Source organism: Castor canadensis, chromosome 1, assembly GCF_047511655.1.
Source record: "Castor canadensis chromosome 1, mCasCan1.hap1v2, whole genome shotgun sequence".
Taxonomy (NCBI): domain Eukaryota; kingdom Metazoa; phylum Chordata; class Mammalia; order Rodentia; family Castoridae; genus Castor; species Castor canadensis.
In genome coordinates, this window is record NC_133386.1 from 74,419,468 (window position 1) to 74,441,972 (window position 22,505).

At 37.9% G+C, this 22,505-nt stretch overlaps 1 protein-coding gene across 1 annotated transcript; it reads right to left on the reverse strand.

Moving 5' to 3' along the window:
- Nucleotides 1–221: 221 nt before the first annotated feature.
- Nucleotides 222–22,467, reverse strand: C1H6orf163 (chromosome 1 C6orf163 homolog). Its single transcript, XM_020178541.2, has 5 exons — nt 17,714–22,467; nt 14,258–14,352; nt 12,574–12,681; nt 8,679–8,881; nt 222–1,385 (listed from the first exon to the last, which is right to left on the reverse strand). Exons 1-5 carry the CDS (start codon nt 17,859–17,861, stop codon nt 950–952), a joined length of 990 nt encoding a protein of 329 aa, XP_020034130.1. The 5' UTR covers nt 17,862–22,467; the 3' UTR covers nt 222–949.
- Between the last annotated feature and the right edge of the window lie 38 nt (nt 22,468–22,505).

A 22,505-nucleotide genomic window follows, 5' to 3' on the forward strand; every position in this document is an offset into this window, starting at 1 on the left:
CTTTTTGTAATCCATCAGTGTGAATTGCAGTTGTCCTGCAATAGCAGGAAGATAAACACGGTGGATAGCAGAGCCCATTATTCAATTGTAACTAAGCTGCTGCTTTTATCATTAGGAAATCCCAGACTGGTCAATGTAAAACATACAGCTAAAGCTTGCTTGAGAATACTACTTTTTAATTTACTGAAAACTGCTTTCCAAGTTTTTAATTCTGAAGCAACTATTACAGGTTGGTGATTAATAACTAAAGGGTTTCCTTACAGTGGGCAGATTTTTGGAGACATTTTATTGGTAAATGCTGATCTGTGTTGGTCTGGAGCATTGTGGTTCTTGAAGATTTTCTGCATTTTGACCCACAGGTCATCTAGGGTTGGGTATAAACACAGGACTCCCAATCCTTGGAGATAGGGCATCTGACCTCCAGACAAATTTTTCTTTCACAACTGGCAAATGTAAGTGTGTGTTTTCCAAACTAATTTATATTCAGGTCCCACATTTTAAATTTTGTCTTACTGAATTTGAGGGAAATTGCTACTTTTGTTCACAAAACAATGATCTCTTTCTCTCTTGAATGGAAGTTGCACACCTCTCCACAAGAGTGACCATCTAAGAACATGTCCTGTACTTATTTCCAACCCCAACAAATGCCAACACAGTTACATGTCTGGTGCAGAAATGAATAAAGCCAGGTATTCAAGTGCATTTAGACTTCCTCCAAGAACTATTTCTCCTCCTAATCAGTTTGATCCCCTCCCTTTTCTTTCCCCTTGATTAGACTTGCTGCTCACTGTAACCTGGAGTGTGCTTTGGAATATTTTGTTTTTCCCATTAAAATACTTACAGCCCAGTAGTACCCCCATACAATATTGATGATCAATCAATGGTTTTTGAGTGTATTTATTTAGTCTTTGGAATGCTGTTTTTGTAGTGACATTTCAGCTGACAACTTTTAATCAAGAATTATTTCGTCCTCCTTAATAACAAGATTGGAAGGTGTTTTCTTCCTTTCTGGCAGAATAAAATCAGCATGTCCTGGTGAAAGCTTAGGGAAAGTATAATTGATGTATTTTTGAAATGCTGCCCTGGTTTCCTGTAATTCCTCCTCCAGAAAATTTTTCCAGTTTGTCATAATTCCCAGTTGCTTTGCTATGGTCAGCAGCTCCCCCTGGGTATTAACCAGTTTACCCATCACATTGCCAAGAGTAGCCCGATGTGTTTTCTCTGCTTCTTGAAGCACTTCCTGCACTTCTTCTTGTTTCTGCTTCTGAGCCAAGCCGTAGTATACATTCATTTCAAGTTCCTTTGCCTTTATCAACTGGCCCATATTTGCCTTCTGGTCCTTAATAACTGTTATACCAGTATTCACAAGGTCCTCCATGGCCTTGCTACAAGAGATAACACAGATTTATAAACTAAATGGATTAACCACTAAAAACACCATGATTTTGTCCTTAACCACAGATGTACAAGCAATCATTGCTTATCATCCTTAAGATAAGCACCATCCTAAGTAAGACAGACTGGTACAGATGAGCTTTTGGACCGTGTTCACTATTAACAATCAATTAAAAGTATGTTCCAGAGCCAAGAGGCTGCCCATCAACTTCCCTGCTGTGGGACGGGGCGAGGCCACTAGTCTAATGTCTAACGGCAACTTTGGGCATCAGAAAAATATGAACACATCATGCTTAAAGATGAAGAAATGGCTCAGAGTTCCAAACTCATAAATTATTTCTGTATGTCAATTCAGCTGCTTATCTTTAACCAGAGGGAAGAAACCTTTACCCTCACAGGTTAAAGTCAGCTTTAATCTTGATTTTACCTGAGCTATATTCTATGATGGCTGCCTCAAACTTTTTGGTTCCACTTTACACTAAAAATTGTTCTTTTGTTTATATGAGTTATATCTATTCATATTAACAGTATTAGACACTAAAAGTGAGAGATTTTTAAAACATTAATTAATGCAAAATAGCAATAAATTCATTACACATTAACATAAGTATTGTTATAATAAACATCTTTTCCAACACAATAAAACATTTGGTGAGAAGAGTGACATAATTTTACACTTTTTTTGCAAACTACTTTAATATTTAGCCTAACAACTACAAAAAGCTGGATTTTGTAGTATTTCAATCATTAAACCCCCAGAAAATTCCATTACACACTCATTGGAGAATGAAAGGTAACCTCTTAGTATTATCAAGGAAACAGCTTTGACTTTACAAATACCCTCCGCAAAAGGTCTCAGAGATCCTGAGGGTTCACGGATTAGACTTTAAGAACTACTGTTGAATGATTCAAACCTCTGGATATTACATATGTAATTATATATAATTCACAGCAGCTAACCCTGTTGACCTCTTACCATATGTCAAGCAGGTCAAGGAGCTTCTATGCATATATTAACTCAATGACTCCTTCAATTCTGTGAGATGCTTCTGGTATTATGCCCAGTTTATGATAAGGTCACTGAAGCTCAGAAAGGTTAAGTACAAGTTCATTTAATTTGTAAAAGTGGCAGAATCAGTGCCACAACCCAGGAAGTCTGAGTTCAGGGCAACAGTTCTCAGCCACTGAATGACACTTTCAGTGGGTTTCTGAAGTTAACCTAGTTTGAACAGAGTCCCTGAAGAGTTGAAATTTTTAAATCTGCAAATGTTAGATTCAAATATTATATTATTAAAAATCCACCCTTTCTCCTTCCCAGTCTTAATAAAGTCTTTCCAAGATTTATCACTTACTCTGTCATCTAAATTCCATCCTCTAAGGTACAATTCTCTCATTTTTCTCATTTTTTTCTTTTGCTTTGACTTTTAAACCTGACTGACTTCTCCAATCTTGAAGGAAACATCTTTCATCCTTAGCCTCTAGTTTCTAAGCTATTTCTCTTTTTCCTTCCCCAACAGCTAGGCTATATCCCCTATTAACAGGAAGAGCTAATGTTGATTGAGCATTTACTGTGTCCCAGAGATTGTGCTAGGAATTTTATGCAGCCATGAAGAAGAACGAAATGTTATCATTCGCTGGTAAATGGATGGAATTGGAGAACATCATTCTGAGTGAGGTTAGCCTGGCTCAAAAGACCAAAAATCGTATGTTCTCCCTCATATGTGGACATTAGATCAAGGGCAAACACAACAAGGGGATTGGACTATGAGCACATGATAAAAGCGAAAGCACACAAGGGAGGGGTGAGGATAGGTAAGACACCTAAAAAACTAGCTAGCATTTGTTGCCCTTAATGCAGAGAAACTAAAGCAGATACCTTAAAGCAACTGAGGCCAATAGGAAAAGGGGACCAGGAACTAGAGAAAAGGTTAGATCAAAAAGAATTAACCTAGAAGGTAACACCCACGCACAGGAAATCAATGTGAGTCAATGCCCTGTATAGCTATCCTTATCTCAACCAGCAAAACCCCTTGTTCCTTCCTATTATTGCTTATACTCTCTCTACAACAAAATTAGAGATAAGGGCAAAATAGTTTCTGCTGGGTATTGGGGGGGGGAGCGGGAGGGGGTGGAGTGGGTGGTAAGGGAGGGGGTGGGGGCAGGGGGGAGAAATGAACCAAGCCTTGTATGCACATATGAATAATAAAAGAAAAATAAGAAAAAAAAAAAAAAGAAGTAACCTAGAAGGTAACACCCACGCACAGGAAATCAATGTGAGTCAACTCCCTGTATAGCTATCCTTATCTCAACCAGCAAAAACACTTGTTCCTTCCTATTATTGCTTATACTCTCTCTACAACAAAATTAGAAATAAGGGCAAAATAGTTTCTGCTGGGTATTGAGGGGGTGGGGGGGAGAGGGAGGGGGTGGAGTGGGTGGTAAGGGAGGGGGTGGGGGCAGGGGAGAGAAATGAACCAAGCCTTGTATGCACATATGAATAATAAAAGAAAAAAAAGAATTTTATAGACATTATATCTCATTAAATTTTTACGGGAACCCACTGAAGTTGGTGCTATTTTTATTTACTCCCTATTTTTATTAGGAAATTGAGGCCTACAAATTCAATGTCAGACAAATGAGAAACTGGAGAGTTGCTGCCTGTAACTGTTACCTGCTTCAATCTCATGAGAGGTGACTATAAAACTTTTTTCACTGGAGGGTAGCATGATGAAAACATTTTAGAATTATTATGGTAATAGTGAGTGAACTAAATCTTAGTGGGGTGAGGTAGAGAGACCAATTAATATTATTCTGTAATGTTCTGGAGGTGTAAGGATGAGGGTCTGAACTAATGGCAAAAGAGTGGTAAAAAACAGGAGAGAATGAGATAAACCCAAGAACAGCACATGGTCATAATTGCTAGCATCAATAACTGTAAGGGATATGACAAATGAGGAATCAAATCTGTCTTCCTGATTTCCAACCTGGGTCACAGGAGAATGGAGTGGCCCTTAGCAGAATGGATGCTGTGGGGAGAGTTGAGAATGTGTATAGGTAGCATCCACACACATGTGGAACAACAACACAAGTGACAGTGCTCGGTGTTGGACTTATAGCCTCTGCCACCAGTAACATTCTGTCACCAATATGCCTGGCATCCAGCAGAGGGCATGTCAAGTTCAACAACACAGCCTCCAGTGCTCTTTCCACTGAAGAGGTCCCTTTGCTATCTCCACCTGTATAAGGTTATAGACTTGGAATTTTGAAATTCAGCCCATATTTAAAGGGGGTACTGGTCAGAAGTGTAGTTGTACGAACAGTTGCAGTGTGTCCACATCTGCAGTTTGGTAAGATTCAGTTTGGTATTTTATGAAATGGACTCTTTGAGTATAAAAAAAGATTATTAACTGAAAATATAATCTAATATCTAATAACCTAATCTTACTAGGCTTAGGGAAAAATCATAGAAAAATAGCAATCAATTTGTCCTCTGCTTTCTTTAGGCACTCCCCCCTCACCTTTTTTTGGTGTTATTGGGATTTGAACTCAGGGGTAGGCAGGCTTTCTACCACTTGAGCAACACTCCCAGGCCTTTTTTGCTTTTAGTTGCTTTTCGGGTCTTGAGTTTTTGCCCAAGGTTGGCCTCAGAACATATGTATGTCTCCTATGTAACATGCACCACCAAGCTTGGCTTATTTGTTGAGATGGGGTGTTGCTAACTTTTTGCCCAGGATGACCTCAAATTGCAATCCTCTTGGTCTCTGCTTCCCATGTAACTGGGATTATAGGTATGAGCCATAACACCTAGCCCTTTTCAGAACCTCTTTTAACTCTCCTCATTATTTTTGGAAGGCTGTTGAAATGTTACAAGACATATTGCTCATAGTTTCAAAGAAACATATCAGTGAGTGTTCCTTTCCTTCTACTTATTAAGTGAAAATTTCACTTTCCTTATATATATTGCTAACAGCACACTTTTCAACTCCCTTCTATGTTCATCAATAAAAATACTAAATCTTAAGATAATAAGATCTTAAGACAATAAGAAGTGGTATCTGAATTGTCCTGTGGGCCATTTGTAAATTATGATAGGATATGTTCCTAAAAGTAATTTGTATATAAAGTGGAGCAGTATTGAACAGAGCAGCTCATTTGCCTTGCTAGCCCATAAACTAATAATCCACTTTTCATTTGACCTATAGGGCTGTTAACTCTATTTCAATCAGATATAATCACTGTGTTCAGAAGGAAAATGCACTCTATTTTCTACCTTGGACTCTGTGAAGCTCTAGCTCGCAGGTCTGGCAGGAGGATCAGTGACACCCTCAAGCTGGGCTGTGGGAACACTAGAAGCTAGGAACATGGCTGACATGTGCAGAAGTCAGTCTTCTGCAACACATGTGTATCCAGTTATTAATACTCTCAAATATCTACCACCCTGCCTCATTATACATCAAGCCTTCTTCTTCCATGTCTTTGTTCATTCTGTTCTCAGTTTTTTGCCTCTTTCACAAATGGGATCTCCCATCTTCTAAGGCCAAACCCAAGACCAACTTCCTCCCAAAACCCTACCTTGCCCATACCACGCCCACATTTGCTTCATCTTTCCATGACTTTGAACTCTTCCAACACCTGTGTGTAACTTGTGCCAGGGTATTCAACCTTGCTCAGAGGGCATAACCATGCTATGGCTTGCTTCACATAATGTTAAGGAAGGGCCCTGACTTACTTCCTTTTCTTTCCTTCCTTCCTTCCTTCCTTCCTTCCTTCCTTCCTTCCTTCCTTCCTTTTCTTCCTTCCTTCCTTCCTTCCTTCTTTCCTTCCTTTCTCTCTGTCTCTCTGTCTCTGTCTCTGTCTCTCTCTCTCTCTCTCTCTCTCTCTCTCTCTCTCGCCTCAGCCTCCCAAGTGCTGGTATTATAGGTGTGAACTACCATACCCCACGGGACCATGATTTATTTATGCCAGAGCTTCAGTGCCACAACTGCCAAAGGCACTTGATAATTGTGGTGACATGGACAGACCCTCTGAATAACTCACATAACTTCCTATACATCTGAGTGACATAATGGATAATCACAGACTTTGACATCATACAGATCAGGATTCAAATCAGTCAGATCCTGCCACCTCCTTTCCAGGTAGTCTTTGTCAGTTTGCTTAGTTTCTAAGACTCAGTGTCTTAATCTGAAGATATGCAGAATGACAGACTCTGCTAGGGAGGTGCTTAAGAATTCAGTGAGAAGTATACAAAAGGTGAAGTATGTACTGGGTATGAAATGAAGGATGGTTATCCTCAGGAACTATAGCCATGACCACAAAAATTCCTGAGCAGTTGCTTCATTCATGTCTTGCCTCGGCCTACAAAATAATTAGAACCTTTCCAAGCAGAGATGTTTAATTTTTTTAACTTTCAGAGAAAAGAGTCTAGTGTTTCCTGGACAATCTGTTTAGACTCTAATTAACTTAATCCATAAAAAATTTCTATACAATTATGAAATTTCTCTCAACAGGTAAGCATTCTGAATCCCTAAGTCTTAGATGAAAGTTGATAGCCAAATAAAGGATGTACAGTTGAATTTTAATCAGTGGTCTGTTTCCATATATTAGTTTCTGCAAATGTTCTAAACAACACTGGAATCTAGCAATCTCTAGAAATAAGATCTGATATGTTGCAGAGTTCTGCTGATCAGAACAAATTTGGACCATTTGTTCAAGAAATATTTAAAGAGTGCCTACCATGAGCCATGTTCCCTTTCAAGCACTTGGGAAACATCAATAAACAAAATAGACATTCTAATTGGATATATTTAAACAATAAATGTATTTATTTATTGTTCTGGTGGTTCCCCAGTCTTCATTTATCAATTCAACAAAAGATGGACATTCAAAAAGAAAAAAGAAAAGCTTCCATTCAAACCTCATAGAAGAAAGGGCTGGAGGAGAAAAAGCAATAGGGCAAGAGAGGGCACAGGTGTGTGAATGGACCCAGAGCTCTTAGAAGAGGCACAGAGCTCCTACAGATGGAGAGATGGCAGAAGGTACTCTCCACAGGACCACAACGCCACTGGATCTCACCTGCTCCTGGTATCCTCTCTCACCTTCCTCTCCTACCTTCACAATGATTTCTACTTTAGGCATGAAGGGAGGTACCCTGAAACTGCCACAGCTGTGGTCCTCATTGGCCTTTATCTGTACCTCCTCCACATATTTACCTTTGGTCTTGTTCCAATGGGAAAGATTTTACCTGTTAATTATATACAAATGGATATGCTTGTTAATGCAAGCAGCAAAGCAAAAGGGACAAGCCGTAGTCTAGCAGGCCAGACAGGGAGGTCTTAGTGTCAGTTCTGCTGCTACAGTGCAGTGATCACTTCACATTTGGAATTGGTTTTCTCTTGCACCTGCCAAGCCCTGGGCTCCTGTCCTATTCCATCAGAGAAACAGTTATCTTGCTCTCTTCTCTCTTTCTTTCCCTCCTTCCCTCTTCCCTCCTTCCTCTCTCTCTATATGTGTGTGTATACAATATTATTTATGTAAAATACATATGTGACTGTAAATACATTGAAGTATATGGAAAGATACAGACCATTGTGTAAAATGATTGTCTCTAAGAGGCAGAGAGAGGGTGGAGAAGCAGTAAGACTGGATTTGAAAGTTTGCTCTATACAGTTCCATAAAGTCAACTTTTTGTAACATATATTACTATGTAATAAGAAAAAGACCAAGAACTAACACATCCACAGTAGCATGTGAACCAAGCTAGAGAAGGTGAATACTGAGTTTTATGTGTTTATGGAAAAATGTTTCTTGATTCCTCTCTTTATCCTGTTGAAATTGGAAATACAGAATGAAAATATTTAGAAGAGTAGTTAGGTTACTACTTTTCTTTGAAACACATGCATGTGCACACACACACATTACAATACATGTTTGATATATTTCATAATAAAATATTTTTAAAAGTTGGGCATGGTGGTAATCCAAGATACTTGGGAGGCAGAGACAGGAGAATCACAAGCTTGAGGCCAGCCTGGGCAAAGTTAGTGACTCCCCATCTCAAAAACAAAACAGAAATAAAAAAGAACTAAAGGTCAGGCTCAAGTGATAGAGCACTTGCCTTGCATGTGCGAGGCCCTGGATTCAACACCCAATATCAGAAAAAAAAAAAAAAACAACCACAAAACACAAAACACTGGGCAATATCCACCTAAACCGTAACCTCCTTCTCCAGGCGGGTTTTGATAGAGTCAAGTACTAGTTTACAAATGTGTACTCTGCAATACCGTTTTTGGGCCTCTAGTGCTTCCTTTGCTATCATCCTTTCTTCCTCCCTGGCTTTCTTCACGGCCTCCATCTTCTCCCTGTGGCACTCCATCATGATCCTTTGGATTCTGTGGACCATACGTTGTTCTGCAGCCAAGTGTTCTCTCTTCATTTCATCATCCATGTTTTGAAACATTGCTATCCTGGTTTTAGTTTCCATTTCCTTGAGTAATGAAAAAATTTGCTTTAGATATAATAACTTTGATGTTTAAAGTGAATATGAAGAGTCTAGATCTAAATCATATTTCATTCACCTGAAGGGTGTGTGCTTGTCAAACTGATGATTTAACACACAAAAAAATTTTTTTTTTGTAGCACTGGGTTTGAACTCAGGGCCTCATGGTAGCTAGGCAGGCAGTCTAACTGCTTGAGCCATTCTAACAGCTAAACTGATGATTTAAAAGAAGATTTTGCATGATATGAAAAACTTTCACTGACATGACATTAAAGTAAAACCAAAAATATCCAAACTATGCAGCATATACTTCTATATCTATCTATCTATATCTATATCTATATTATAAAGATCATATTGAAAGGTAATATGCAAAAAGGGAAAATAGATGGGTTAGAGGGGTAGGGTTAAAGGGCTTTGATTTTGTTTGTTTGTTTGCTTGTTTTGTCAATGCTGGAGACCAAACTGCTAGGCAAACACCCTACTACTGAGCTACATCACCAGCCCCAATTCTTTTCTTTTTCTTGATTGTCATATTATCATTACACATAGTTAGAAATACATAATATGATCCTACTTTAGTAAGTCCTGGAAAATTGCTGCCCTTCAGTCTCCACCACTGTGTGACCATTCTACCTCATTAGTGTTGGGGACCCTTTCTCATTCATGGGGTGGGGGCAGACAGGAACCCCAGTGCTCTGGAGTAGGAAGACCTGTGGATGGTTTTCAATCAAATAAAGAGAGGAATACTAGTCAAACCAAGACCTTTAGAGAAGAGTCTCACAAATAGTCCTAAAAGAAAAGCCTGTCATGTTTTAGAAATGCCTATTAACTCCACTGTGTGCCAAGCACTGTGCTAGGCTAAAATACTACAAACATGAGAAGGCTTGGGTCCTTGTTCTAGAGGACTCATTGTGTGGCAGAAGAGACCAACAATTCAATCATGCAATGAATGTTGCGTTAGAAATATACGCAAGAAAGGAACAGCCATTAAATCTGTCTAGGAGTTTCAAATCTTCTTTACAAGGTAAATTTTTATCTCTGTTTTAGGGAAGACAAATTAATTCATGTAGTCAGTCAGTGAAAGAACTAGGGACAGAAGCCAGGGTTCTCAACTTGGTTTTTCCCTTCATCACTGGCTGAGATACTGGAATCTTTCAAGGGATTCAGCAATTTATTTTCATCCAGAAACCCCACACAATCTTAAAAGACAGTATAATAGCCTACCCTCCCTCTCACTTCCTTCCTTCCCTCCCTTTTTATACCTGCAGAATCTCTTCTTCAAATGAAATCTTACGGAGTGTGGAAATAAATAAAACCAATAAGAATTCTCCTGGCTAGGGTTGCCCAATCCTCCTTGGAAGCCCCCTTTCTGTGAGGGCTCAGAAGCCAGCTCCATTTACTGTGCCTCCAGAAAGAAACCTCAGCTGAAGCTACAAGTTAAGAGAACTCTTAAGTTTCAAAGGAAACAACTTGTGTTTAGCTTCTTAGAACAATATTTTCACAACTATAATATCTGTTAAAAGGGCTGGGAGTGTAGTTCAGTGGTAGAGTGAAATTTGAGGCCGTGGGTTCACTCCTCAGCAGGGAAAAAAAAGAAGGCTGGTGGAGAGGCTCAAGTGGTAGAATACCTGCCTAGCAAGCATGATAAGGCCCTGGAATTTCAAAGCCCAGTACTACCAAAAAAAAAAAAAAAAAAAGTTACATAGGCTTCAGTTTTTCAAGAGAAGGAAAGTTTTTAACTTTTCACTTTGGTTACTCCAAGGATGAAAAATTTTTGAATGAAATGGACAACAGAGATCAACTCTAAGAATCTTTCCAGAGAGGCCTCAGTTGGTATATTTCAAAAATCCTTTAAGGAAAACTGATGATGTAGAAATACTAGCTGATTTTCTACATTGCTGAAGGCTTTCTCTATTAAATTGCTAATTTTTTTGGTGGTCCTGGAGTTAGAACTCTAGACCTTGTGCTTGCTAGGCAGGCACTCTGCCATTTGAGCCACACCTCTAGCCCTTAAATAGATAAATTTTTTATAATAAAATATTTTGGTGTTAATATCTCTAAATACTTTAACCCTTATTTCATATGGAGAGTACAATGAAATATTAAATATTCCTTGACAATCTGGACTCAGTAGATAAGTTGACTGATAATACTTTATAATTGTTCAAGATCATAGGCCCATTTGTCTGTCATAATGACCCCAGACTGCATTGTTGTGTAAGATTTGATATCAGCTCTTTGTAATATTTCTTGTTCTTCCCCTGCCTTGAGCTGAGACCTACAACTACTGTCAGTGAGTCCCTTTTTGTCATTTCTACTTTCTAGCATTTATTATATTTTAGAATTGAAAATCAAGTAAGCAAGCCTGTTGGGTTCAGGCTGTCAAATAAATGTCATGTCATCTGAGTGGGGGTAGGAGAGGTTCTACTATGGGAAATAGTTCTCTTATAGTCAGTCAGTGAATCCCAAGGCCTCTGCCTTTAACTCCTTCGGAGATATTTTGACTTATTTCTGGGTCTTAAAGTACATTCTCAGTAACTGAGGCTGCCAAGTGGCTGAGCTGTAGAAAGGTGAAGTATTACCATAATACATTTCAACTTCAATTATAGAATTTAAAAATGACATCAGCTTTTTATTTTGACTGGTTTCTGAACAAGGATTCAGAGAATTAAACTTTGTCTCTGTTTTATGCAGAGTTAGAAAATCAAAGATCATTTTCCTGCCTTGTAGCATGTGAAGTACATATTTAAGCTCCAAAAAAATTCAATAACTAATGTTTGGCAGTGCTCTTATTCACTGTAAGGTCTCCTGATTAAAGTATTTTTACCAAAGTGCATTTTGAGATATTAGAGGAAACAGCTTTATAATCTCCATCATATTTATTATTACTATACAGATATTTGACAGACTTTTTTTTCCTGTACTGGGGTTTGAACTCAAGGCCCAACTTTTGCTAGGCAGTTGTTCTACCACATGAGCCACACTTCCAGCCCTTTGTGCTTTGTTTATTTTTTAGATAGTGTCTCACATTTTTGCCTAAGCTGGCTTCAGACAGTGATCCTGTTATTTATACCTCTTGCATAGTTGGGATGACAGGCTTGCACCACCACATCCAGCTTACTGATTGAGATGGGATCTCACTTATTTCTTGCTCAGGCTGGCCTCACACTGTGATCAATCTCTATAACCAGAAAGTCCAGGAGAAAGAAGAGAACAGCCTATTTCATTTGTTCTACAACTATTTGTGCCCCATAAGTCAAGGCCTGCATGGCTAGCACGATGGCCAGATAACACTGATGGAGGCTGCAGTCATGAGGGATATCAGACATTAAACAAATGATCATATAATCAATTAATTACAACAGTGATGACTGCTATGAAAGAGACCAGGATGTCATGGACAGGGTGGCAGGGCCGGGTTGGTAGGGTAAAGCTTTCCTGGGGACTTAAGCTATGGGATTTTCCTTCACATATTCACCACTGCTCCATAAAGCTCAGAACTCTTCTGTGAACCTCAAAGGCCTCCCTCCCAACCTCTATGAAACACCAGATGAGACTTTACACATTAATGTTTTTACCCTCATTGCCCTAACAATTTAACTACTTTTTTTCCTTTACTAACTTTTGTTTAAGATAACAAACAAGCCCCTCTTTAAAAACAAAACAAAACAAAAAACCTGTAAATCTTGTTGATGTTTGTCTTCTAAAACCTGAATTTCAAATTTGTGTCTGGCATCTGCATCTTCGAGTGCTTTATCCACTGCTTGTTTTTGGAGCTCAATAGCCTTTAAAAGAGAGAAACCATTTACCTGCTAATACATTAAGATAAGCATCGGGCAACTTGCCATGTGGGCAGTTGGTAAATCTGGTTTTCATGTTTACTGAAAATTAACAGTCACCATAGAGTTCCCAATTGCTCACTCTATTCCCATCTCGGACTTCCCACAGCAACCTGGCTACCTTAACCAGAGATGTCCAATCATATTCCAGCCCTTGCTAACATCACTGCTTCAGGAGTTGTTAAAGACAAAGCAGTGTTTTTTGTAGGCTGTTGGGTTGCTTTTCCCCCCAGCACTTTAGTTCTTGCTTAATTCATTATCAGAGTACTGTGTGCTCATCATAGAAAGTATGGAAAACAGAGAAGTGGCAGATGTGCAAAGCTACAAGGAGTTGAGTACACACTAGGTTCCCTGCATGAGGGGTTCAGAAAGAAGTTCTATTACTTTATTTGAAGATAATACCCAGAATACTAGATAAACTTAACATTCAAACTGTAGACGATTCACAAAACATCTCCTTATATTAAGATGTATAAGTAATTGATGGTTCATAGTTAACTTGAATTTTTATTACTAATAAAAATAGATGGCTACCAAATTTTAATATATGTTGCCCTTTGCATTAAAGTATTTTGTGTATTGAAAACATTCATACCAAGCTTTTGCTGGTGTCAATACTAGACAATTCCAATACTATTTGCTGTTATCCATTTTATAAAGAAATAAAAAAGTATAATTTTCAGCACTGTGGCTTGTTCTGCCCCGAAGGAGTTTTAATTCTCTTTAGAAAGTCATTTATGTCATTCTATCTATGATTGGAAGAAGTGGGGCTTCAGGAATAAGGCTTTGCTCAATTTGTGAGCCCCAACCTTCAAATTGTGCCTATGGCACTCAGCAATCAGATGCAGAAGGTGTCATGGATGTGGGGTTGTTTGTTAGTTTTTTTATTTCAGATGGAGTCTCATTATGTTGTCTTGAACTGGTAGGTTCAAGTGATCCTCCTGCCTCAGCCTCCCAAGTAGCTGGACCTATAGGCATGGACCACTGTGCCAGAAGTAACAAGCATTTTGGAAACAGGATGAGAAGAGGATTAGACCAAGATGAAGCATTTGAAAAAATGGGCATTTAGTACAGTTGTATTGCATACAGTACAAATAGATGACCTATACTTTAAATGTATGGCCATAATAAACAATTTACAACATAGATACTCCTTTTCAAGTTTTAAACAAATGATAATAAAATGGGCAGGAATCATTCACAGAAAGAATAAAATTTAAATGGAAGCTCCTATGGGGTCCACTTCTCACTAAGCACCTACTGTGTGCTGAGCATGGTATTTCATTGAGCCCTCTCAACAGTCGCAGAAAGTAGGCATGATCCCTCTTTTATGATGAAGAAGCCAAGACTACAGAGATTGAAAAACTTGCCCAAGATCCCATAGGTGGCCAGGATTCAAAGTCAGTTCTCTCTGACTCATATGCTATATTTGCCTCATATGCTATATTTGTCATTTCAGACAAATCCAAAAAGTGAATAAAATGTAAAGGTGTAATTCAGATTGATTTCTAACTCCTTTTACCTGGCTCCATACTTTAGCTTCTGCTTTTGCAATACTTTCTTTGAGTATAGTTTCTTGAAATTGCTCTTCTTGATTCAGAATGTTTTCCCCAATATCTGTGTATTTGAAGAAAAATGTTCACAAATCTTAGTAAACTGTTTCCTGGCTTTCCTTTCTACCATTATACAGTTATTTATATGACCCATCCAGAAATATATCTTTTCAGGAGATGTTGACCTTTTCTTTTTTTAGTGGTCGTGATTGAATCCACCATGCTAAGCACTCATCCTACCACTGAGCTACACAATCTTTTCTTTAAAGATGCCCATCAGTAGGGTGAGCATTTTCCTAACTGATAGCAACAATCATGTCCAAACAGAATCAGCCATTAGTCATTTCCCTCATCACACCCAGTCCAGACAGTAGGCAACTGGGGAAGTCCATGATACAAATGCCCTGCAGAAAGTGGCACATTTTGGATACCCAGAGTTGAATGGCAGGTGAGTACTCAAGAGGTATTAGCAATTACACATTATCCAGCTCCCCTCTCCTTGCTCCTATCAGGGTGCTGTTGCTACCTGCATCAGGAAAGTGGAAGCCAAATGCCTTCTTTAATCCATTGTATATGTGTGGGTCTTCATGTGTTTAACTACTTCAGTTGTGGAGTGAGCTAAGAGCCAGTTTAGTGCTTGTCAGTTATCTGATTCCTAAATAATAAAATCTCATAATAACAACCTCTCTACACTGATAATAAGTCCATAGAGGTTAGAGGATCACACAATGGCAGATAGGCAGGCACAGACCTGGATCTGATCCAGAACTGAGCAATTTGGGCTGGTTATGATTTTCATTCCAGTGACTGTGCAAGGTGGCTCATAAATTGTTAGGGAGTGACAAGCCCTCTACATACTAAAATCACACTCTGATTTTTCTAATATAAACTCTCATAGTACTTATTCTTTATTCCATTCATTTCTCAAATCTTTGATAAGTTGAATTACTAATGTGTCATGTGATTAGGTCTTGAGGATCACCTTCCTTAAATTATAAAGCACATCTTATACTGCAATGTCTCTGTAGTGCCTAGCTTGGCAACTCACATATAAGATACTGTGGATAAATGTGTTTGTGCAACATCTCTTCTCTCCCTCTGGTACCAGGACCCTCTTTTCTCAAGATTTCCCTTCCTTACTTGAAATTGTTCTTATAAGACTGCTAATCACAGCATTCAACTTTCTTGACCTTTCTTTTTCAAAGCCATAATAATCAGTGCAGGATTGGACACATGTGCAAGCCTGGCCAAACAGGCTCTTCCCCAGAATTTTACATAAGGAGACCATAGCTCTTTTTGTCCTCTAGGATTTCTAAGCTGAGGTAACAGTGCTTAGAGCTATCTGGATCCTTCCTGGATGCTGGAGTAGACAACAAGGCTATCTCACTAAAAGAGTCAGCATGATAGACTGAAAGCCTGATTGCCAGATCCCCCTTGGGTTTCTTTTAAAAGAATCAAGCAATTCCATTTTATGCAATCTACTCTGAGTTGTGCTTCCATAATCTGCAACTAAAAGTCATGTTTGGTGGCATACAGCCTTTGCCACTAGATCCTTAGTGGGTATTAAAACATAAAACAGCAAATACTATGGTAGAGTTTGACACATACTGCAAAACCTCAACACTGTGTAGACACAATTATGAAAGATCTTCTGGAAGAAATGTGACGAGGCAAGGCCCACCAACATGTTGAATTTCATAAAAATGTGATACAAAAGTGGGCTGCTGTTACCCTTTGTAAATGCTTAAATCTCATTATTTTATATTTGTTGTTCTCAACCCTGATTATGCAAGATATCTTCAAGAGCTTTTAAAAAAAATACCTATGCTAAGGAAAAACTATTAATACAAACAACTTCCATGAATCTAAAAGCTGTTAAGCTGAGTGAAAAAAAAAACAGTATCAAAAAGTAACATGTTGCATGATTCTGTTTGGTAGCATTCTCAAAGTGATGAAGTTATTGTGATAGAGAACGTAATGACTGCCAGGGGTTTGAGTTAGAGGGAAGAGTATGACTATTCATGTGCCTGAGTTAATAACATTGTTCCAATGCCAATATCCTAATTTTCCCAATGTACCAGGATTATGTAAGACATCAATGGAAGAAGTTGGGTGAAGGGCCCATGGGAACTCTTTGGTCTATTTTTGCAACTTGTGAGTTAGACTATTTCAAAATAAAAAATTATTAAAAGACATGATCTAGAGGTACTAATGTAGTAGGTCTGTGTTTGGATAGTTGTATTATAAACAAAACTTTCAGCTGGGTGCCCGCAGCTCATGCCTATAATCCTAGCTACGGGTAGGCAGAGATCAGGAGGATGGTGGCCCAAGGCCAAAGTTCTATAGTACACTGCTAGGGTTGAAAACTACTGTTCTATGCCATATTCATATTCATTAGCTCTTCAATAGATAGTTCAGCATGCTTTGAACTTATAAAGAAAAGATTTTGACTTTCTTTTGACTTAAAACAAATTAATGACAAATATAGGTCACTGCATATAAAACATTATTTGTAACTAGGTAAATTTATCTGCTCAATGTTTGGATTCAGATATCTGACAAGACACAAGGAATTCAGTCATTAAAGCATATCTAAGAATGGGAATTACACTATCTTGGTTATTGAATAACACAATGTCTAAAAGTCATTTTAGAGATGATAATTCATAGAAAGAATTTGCTAAAAGTTAAAATCACTTTGATATTAATATTTTTAGAGAATAACTCCAATTTTATCTTTCTTAAATTTTAGTTTAACCCTCTAGCTTCTTATATTTTAGAAAATCAGGAATGAAATCAAGTCACTACTAATTAATCACATTAAAGGAAGAGAGAGTCAGAAAAATATTTTGAGGTTCCTTAGGAAAATACATATAAGGTTCAAAGTTATATTGAAAACTCTATGGGGATAAATGAGAGATGCAAATCTGTAAATTATAATTAATTTGCTTATATATCATATGTGCATATGTATGTACACTAAATATTCTCATGTTATTTACACATATCTACTTCTGTCAGCAGCTACTATTTAGAGGCTATAGTTTCTTTCACTCATTTATTAGGGTACTATTTAGAGATATTTCCTCTCCTACACATATGGAAAGTACTCAAGTAGAAGCAAGGGTGAAAAGAACTATTATGTTCCAGGTGTTATAATAGATACAAATATTTCATTAAAGCCCAATAACAACCTGAACAATACACGTAAATGCTCTTATTTACATATAAGGAAACAGACTAAAAGGCTAAATACCCTATCCATTGCACACAACTGGCAAGTGGAGAAGCTGGATTCCACCACATATCAGACACCCTGTAGGGACAAGCAACTTGAACAAGGAGAAGCTGATAAAAATCTACTAATAAGAATAACATATAATGCTATTACATGTAGAACAAAGGAAAATAATAAAGTCACTTACCTAGTATATCTTTGTGAGTGTAAAAGCGTGTCTTAAATGGCTTGTATTCGTGGATCCGTTGGAAAGTTTCCCCAAAAGGGGCTGGTGGTATGATTTTATTACAAACAGCACAGCAAACAAAGTTTGTGTAATCTGGATTTCTGATCATCGTTAAATTTCAGATGACTTCTACTATTTATAGTTAAAATAATCTTAGAATCAGAAAAAGTAGTTTTAAGAGACGCTACAAGTTTAAGAAAGCTGTGAGAGGATTAGGGTTTTAAAATAATGCTAGAGGCTGATAAGGACTAAATGATGTCATGATTAGGTAGTAGTATGTGCTTAATGTTAAAGAATGGTATTAGAACCTCTGCCATATAAAGTATGGGCACTGGATTTGGGAAGATTTAAGCAGCTGCTCCCTCCCAGGTCAAGCATTAAATGTTAACTACTTAGTGACTGTTGCTAGGTAAGATAAGCTTTGCTCATAAAAGCAACTTGAAATAATGAAGAAAGGGAGGATTTTGCAACTGTTCATTTTTTTGACACCTTATTAGTTTCCTGTTGCTGCTGTACAAATTAACATAATCTTCATGGCTCAACACAACACAAATTTATTCTCTTGAATTTCTGAAGGTCAGAGTCCAAAATGAGTCTTTTAGGGTTAAAATCAAAATGGCAAGAGAGCTGGTTCCTTCTGGAAGTTTTAGGACCTTTAGGAGAGAATCTGTTTCCTTGCCTTTTCCAACTTCTAAATGCCATCCACAATCCTTGAGCTCCAGGTCTCTCAGTCTCTCATCATATGTCCTTTTCCCCTCCTGCTTCTGTCAAGACAGAAGCTGCTGCTTCTGGAAGAAACATTGTCTCTTCCTGTGATCTTCCTCCCTGTAAGACCTCTGAGTGTACCAGACCCATCCAGATAATCCAGAATTTCACCCTCTCAAAATTCTAAACGTGATCACATCTGCAAAGCCCCCTTTGCCATATAAAGTACCAGTGATAAGGATCTGGACATCTATTTAAGAGAGGGGAACATTATTCAGCTGATCACACTTTGTTTTAAATAGGTTTTTAAATGAATTTTTTTTTGAGGCCAACAATGAGGCAGTTTCTTTCTTTTCAAGTTTATTTATTTATTTTGGTGCTGGGGATAAAACCTAGGGTTTTCCAGGTTATTTATTATAAATGTGGTATTTTGGTGCCATGGCAATAAAACTGGGAAATACCAAAATATCTTAAAGGTAAAATTACTTTGTCAGTATTCAAAATTACTAAATATGGTTTTTAAGAGCTGACACAACCAATTTGTTCCTATGACTTAAGAAAAACAGCTTTAGAAATTCTGCCTATTATAAACATTTATACAAATGATTATACCAAGCTATTGAATTGTTTAAATTGCTTAACAATATCATACATGGCAACTGCCAGGCAAGACTCATTTTATAATGAGACAATATTAATTTGAACAATAGAACTCCTATAGGGCTCTGAGGTGTCACAAAAGTTACCCTAGAATTCCTTCATGAATTACAGTTATATTGACTAATGGCCTGATAACTGGCTGAAGACCTTAAATATCTATCAAATGGTTTATAGTTAATTGGGGTTTGGGATTGGGAGAGAGGAAGAGAGGGAGGAGACAGATGAATTCCTACCAAAATTTAGACCACTGAATGCACATAGTTAATTATCTGGACTGAGAATACAGGCCACACGTGTAACCAGACTACAAAAAGGAAAAACTTTGGTGCAGCCAGCTTGTGTGCTGGCCAGTTTACTCGCTTGTTAATCAAACTGACATTTTTCCTCTTTTTGTCTACATGCTGGAGAACCCGAAGATAACAATCTTTGCTCTTCAACTAAACCAGGCATCTTCTACCCACTCTCTCTCTCTAACCACAGGTAAACCTGGAGAACTAAGGCTGGCACCTATTGTAGAACATGCATTTTGTCATGTACACAAAGTAAGCCATTGAACTCCCCTTAAAAAACAGGTATTTTCCCTCAGATGGGGGACTCTCCGTCTTCCTCATCTGATGAATAAACAACTCCTGCTTTCATTATTTGTGAATTGGCATTGAGGCTGGGCAAGTAGCTTTCTAGTAACACTTGTGTCAATATGATTCTACTTGTTATTCCTAGAAAATCTTGCCCAGAAGGAAGTATAGTGAACTGCCCTTTTTAAAACTGAAATTCTTGTATCACAAAAACCCTCTCCATGCCTGGCAAACTGGAAGGATTGGTCAACCTATGGAAGATAAGGCTGTAAAACCAATAACTATCTTCATTGTTTGCTTTCAAAAATTCTTGAAAACCAATTTATCAATTAAACAGCTAGTTGATTTGGGCAAATAGCCTATCTGAACAAATGGGCCTCCCCTGGGCAAAAAGGTCACTTACCTTTTATTGAACAATTGCTTCCTTATCAAGACTTGCTTTAAGGCAGGCTCCAGTGGCTCATGCCTGTAATCCTAGCAACCTAAGAGGCTGAGATTGGCAGGATCACAGGTTCAAAGCCAGCCTGGGCAAATAGTTCCTGAGAGCCCATCTCTAAATAACCAGAATAAAATGGACTGGAGGTGTGACTCAAGCTATAGATTGCCTGCTTTATAAGCACTGAAGTCCTGAGTTTAAAACCCAGTCCAACCAACCCCCCCACCCCAATACACACACACATGCACATCCCCTTCTTAAACACAATGGACTTCACAAAGTGACAGTAGATTTAATAAACATAGTTTTGTTTAATCAACAGGTAGTTCTGATGGTCTTTGGGGAAAGTCGGCAGTTAACAAAACACAGGAGTATTTCTGTTCTTAAGACTTGACTTACACAAAGAGGAGGTAAAGTATGGTGAAAAATCTCTAGACTTAGGAGCAATGGGATCCAGGTTCCTGTCCTGACTGAGGATTACCGTGATCCTGGGTAAATCTTTTAACTCTTCTCGGCCTGTTGTCTTAACTTTAAGCTGACAGGATTGGGGCAAGCAAAGGTCAAAATCCTATGACTATTTCAAAGGGTATTGTATTTTTGGTTGTTATGCCCTCATTCAAGAGAAAGGATAAAAACATCAATACATAGCCAGGTAGCTTTTGAAATTCTGCACACACAAAGATTCTGCTATAATCTGTAACCACTCTGTAAAGATTGTAAGGATTTGTTTCTAAAATTCAGTGTGATTCTTCCCTCATCCTCTTTCCACAGCTGGGTGCTTGACTGTTTCTCTTGCTATTCTGCCTCCTTCACATAGTTGTCACATGTCTTCAGGCTGCATGCTATCCATTTTCTGCTTGCCCTTATGTATTGTGATAACCTCTTGACAGTTCACTCAACTACTATTTCCCCTATACTGAATAAAAAAAGAATTTTAAAAGATGACAATGTGTCAACAAGTGCATAAGCTGAAAACAGAACCCTAGATCTGTTTCAACCAAAATACACAGGGAAACCAAAGGCAATAGATATTTAAATTAGAAGGCATTTGTACCACATAAGTGTATTTTAAGCTATATAAAGTGTACTATATGGAGAGATAGAACAGAAATATTTAGGGCTTAATAGTAAAGATTTAATTTAGACCCTTGTAGATACAAACTCAATCAGCTAAGGTCTTTAATATCTGTAAGTCAGACATAATTGCATCTTCATGTACCTTATAAATCACAATACTAGAAATTAAAATTAACACTCTGCCTATACTGTTACTATTACTTGGTAATAACAAATGAAACAAAACTTCAGAGTGGGATTTACTGCTGAGTCCCAATAACAATGATTTAGAGAATAGGTAAATATTTGTAAGTGAAACAGGTCTAAACCCCTATCAGGAAAATTAAATTATGTAAAATAAATCCAGTATGATAAAGAGACACTATTTACTGCATAATTTCAATTTTTCCCCCATGGGACTGCTGTTTGAATTCAGGGCTTCATGCTTGCAAAGTAGGTGCTCTACTGCTTGAGCCACACCTCCAGTCCATTTTGCTCTGGTTATTTTGGAGATGGGTTTTCATGAATTATTTGCTTAGGCTGGCCTCAAACCACTGTTATTCTGATTGTAGCCTCCCAAATGGCTAGGATTACAGATATGACTGCCACACCTGGCTATAATTCTAGTTTTTTTTAATTTATTTATTTATTTTTATTCATATGTGCATACATTTGGGTCATTTCTCCCCCCTCCCCCCATCCCCTCCCATAATTCTAGTTTTTAAACAACTACTTTAAGCTAGTTGTTTACACTTTCTTTAAAAAAAAATAAGAACTGGAGCTATGGCCCAAGTGGTAGAGTGCTTGCTTAGTAAGCACAAGTTCCTGAGTTCAAATCCCAGTACTAGGTGGGTGCTGGTGGCTCACGCCTGTAATCCTAGCTACATCAGAGGCAGAGATCAGGAGCATCTCAGTTTTTAAGTCAGTGTAAATAGTTCACAAGATCCTATCTTGAAAATACCCAAACACAAAAAACAACTGGCAGAATGGCTCAAATGGTAGAGTACCTGCCTAGCAAGCATGAGGCCCTGAGTTCAAACCCCAGTACTATCAAGAAAAAAAACCAAAACTTAAAACCCCGTACTGTGAAAAACAATTTCAATTACTTTGTATTATTCTCTCATTTAATCATTATTTTAGTAGGTGAGGAGTGATATCTTCTCAATTAAAATAATATTCTAAACCAAAAATAGCTGAAATAGAAGTCAAAATACATGAATTATCTGTGACTGTAAAAACTATTTGTCAGAGCCAACTCAGTTTTCATTTCTCATACCTTACTATTGACTTCTCTTTCTTTATAAATACAGGTTCTATGCTA

Coding starts and splice junctions, on each gene's coding strand:
- C1H6orf163 (XM_020178541.2), bottom strand. CDS start 17,861: ATGATCAGAAATCCAGATTACACAAACTTTGTTTGCTGTGCTGTTTGT. Junction 12,682..14,257: donor AAGCTAAAGTATGGAGCCAG/GTAAAAGGAGTT, acceptor TCTCTTTTAAAG/GCTATTGAGCTCCAAAAACA. Junction 8,882..12,573: donor AACATCAACAAGATTTACAG/GTTTTTTGTTTT, acceptor TCATTACTCAAG/GAAATGGAAACTAAAACCAG.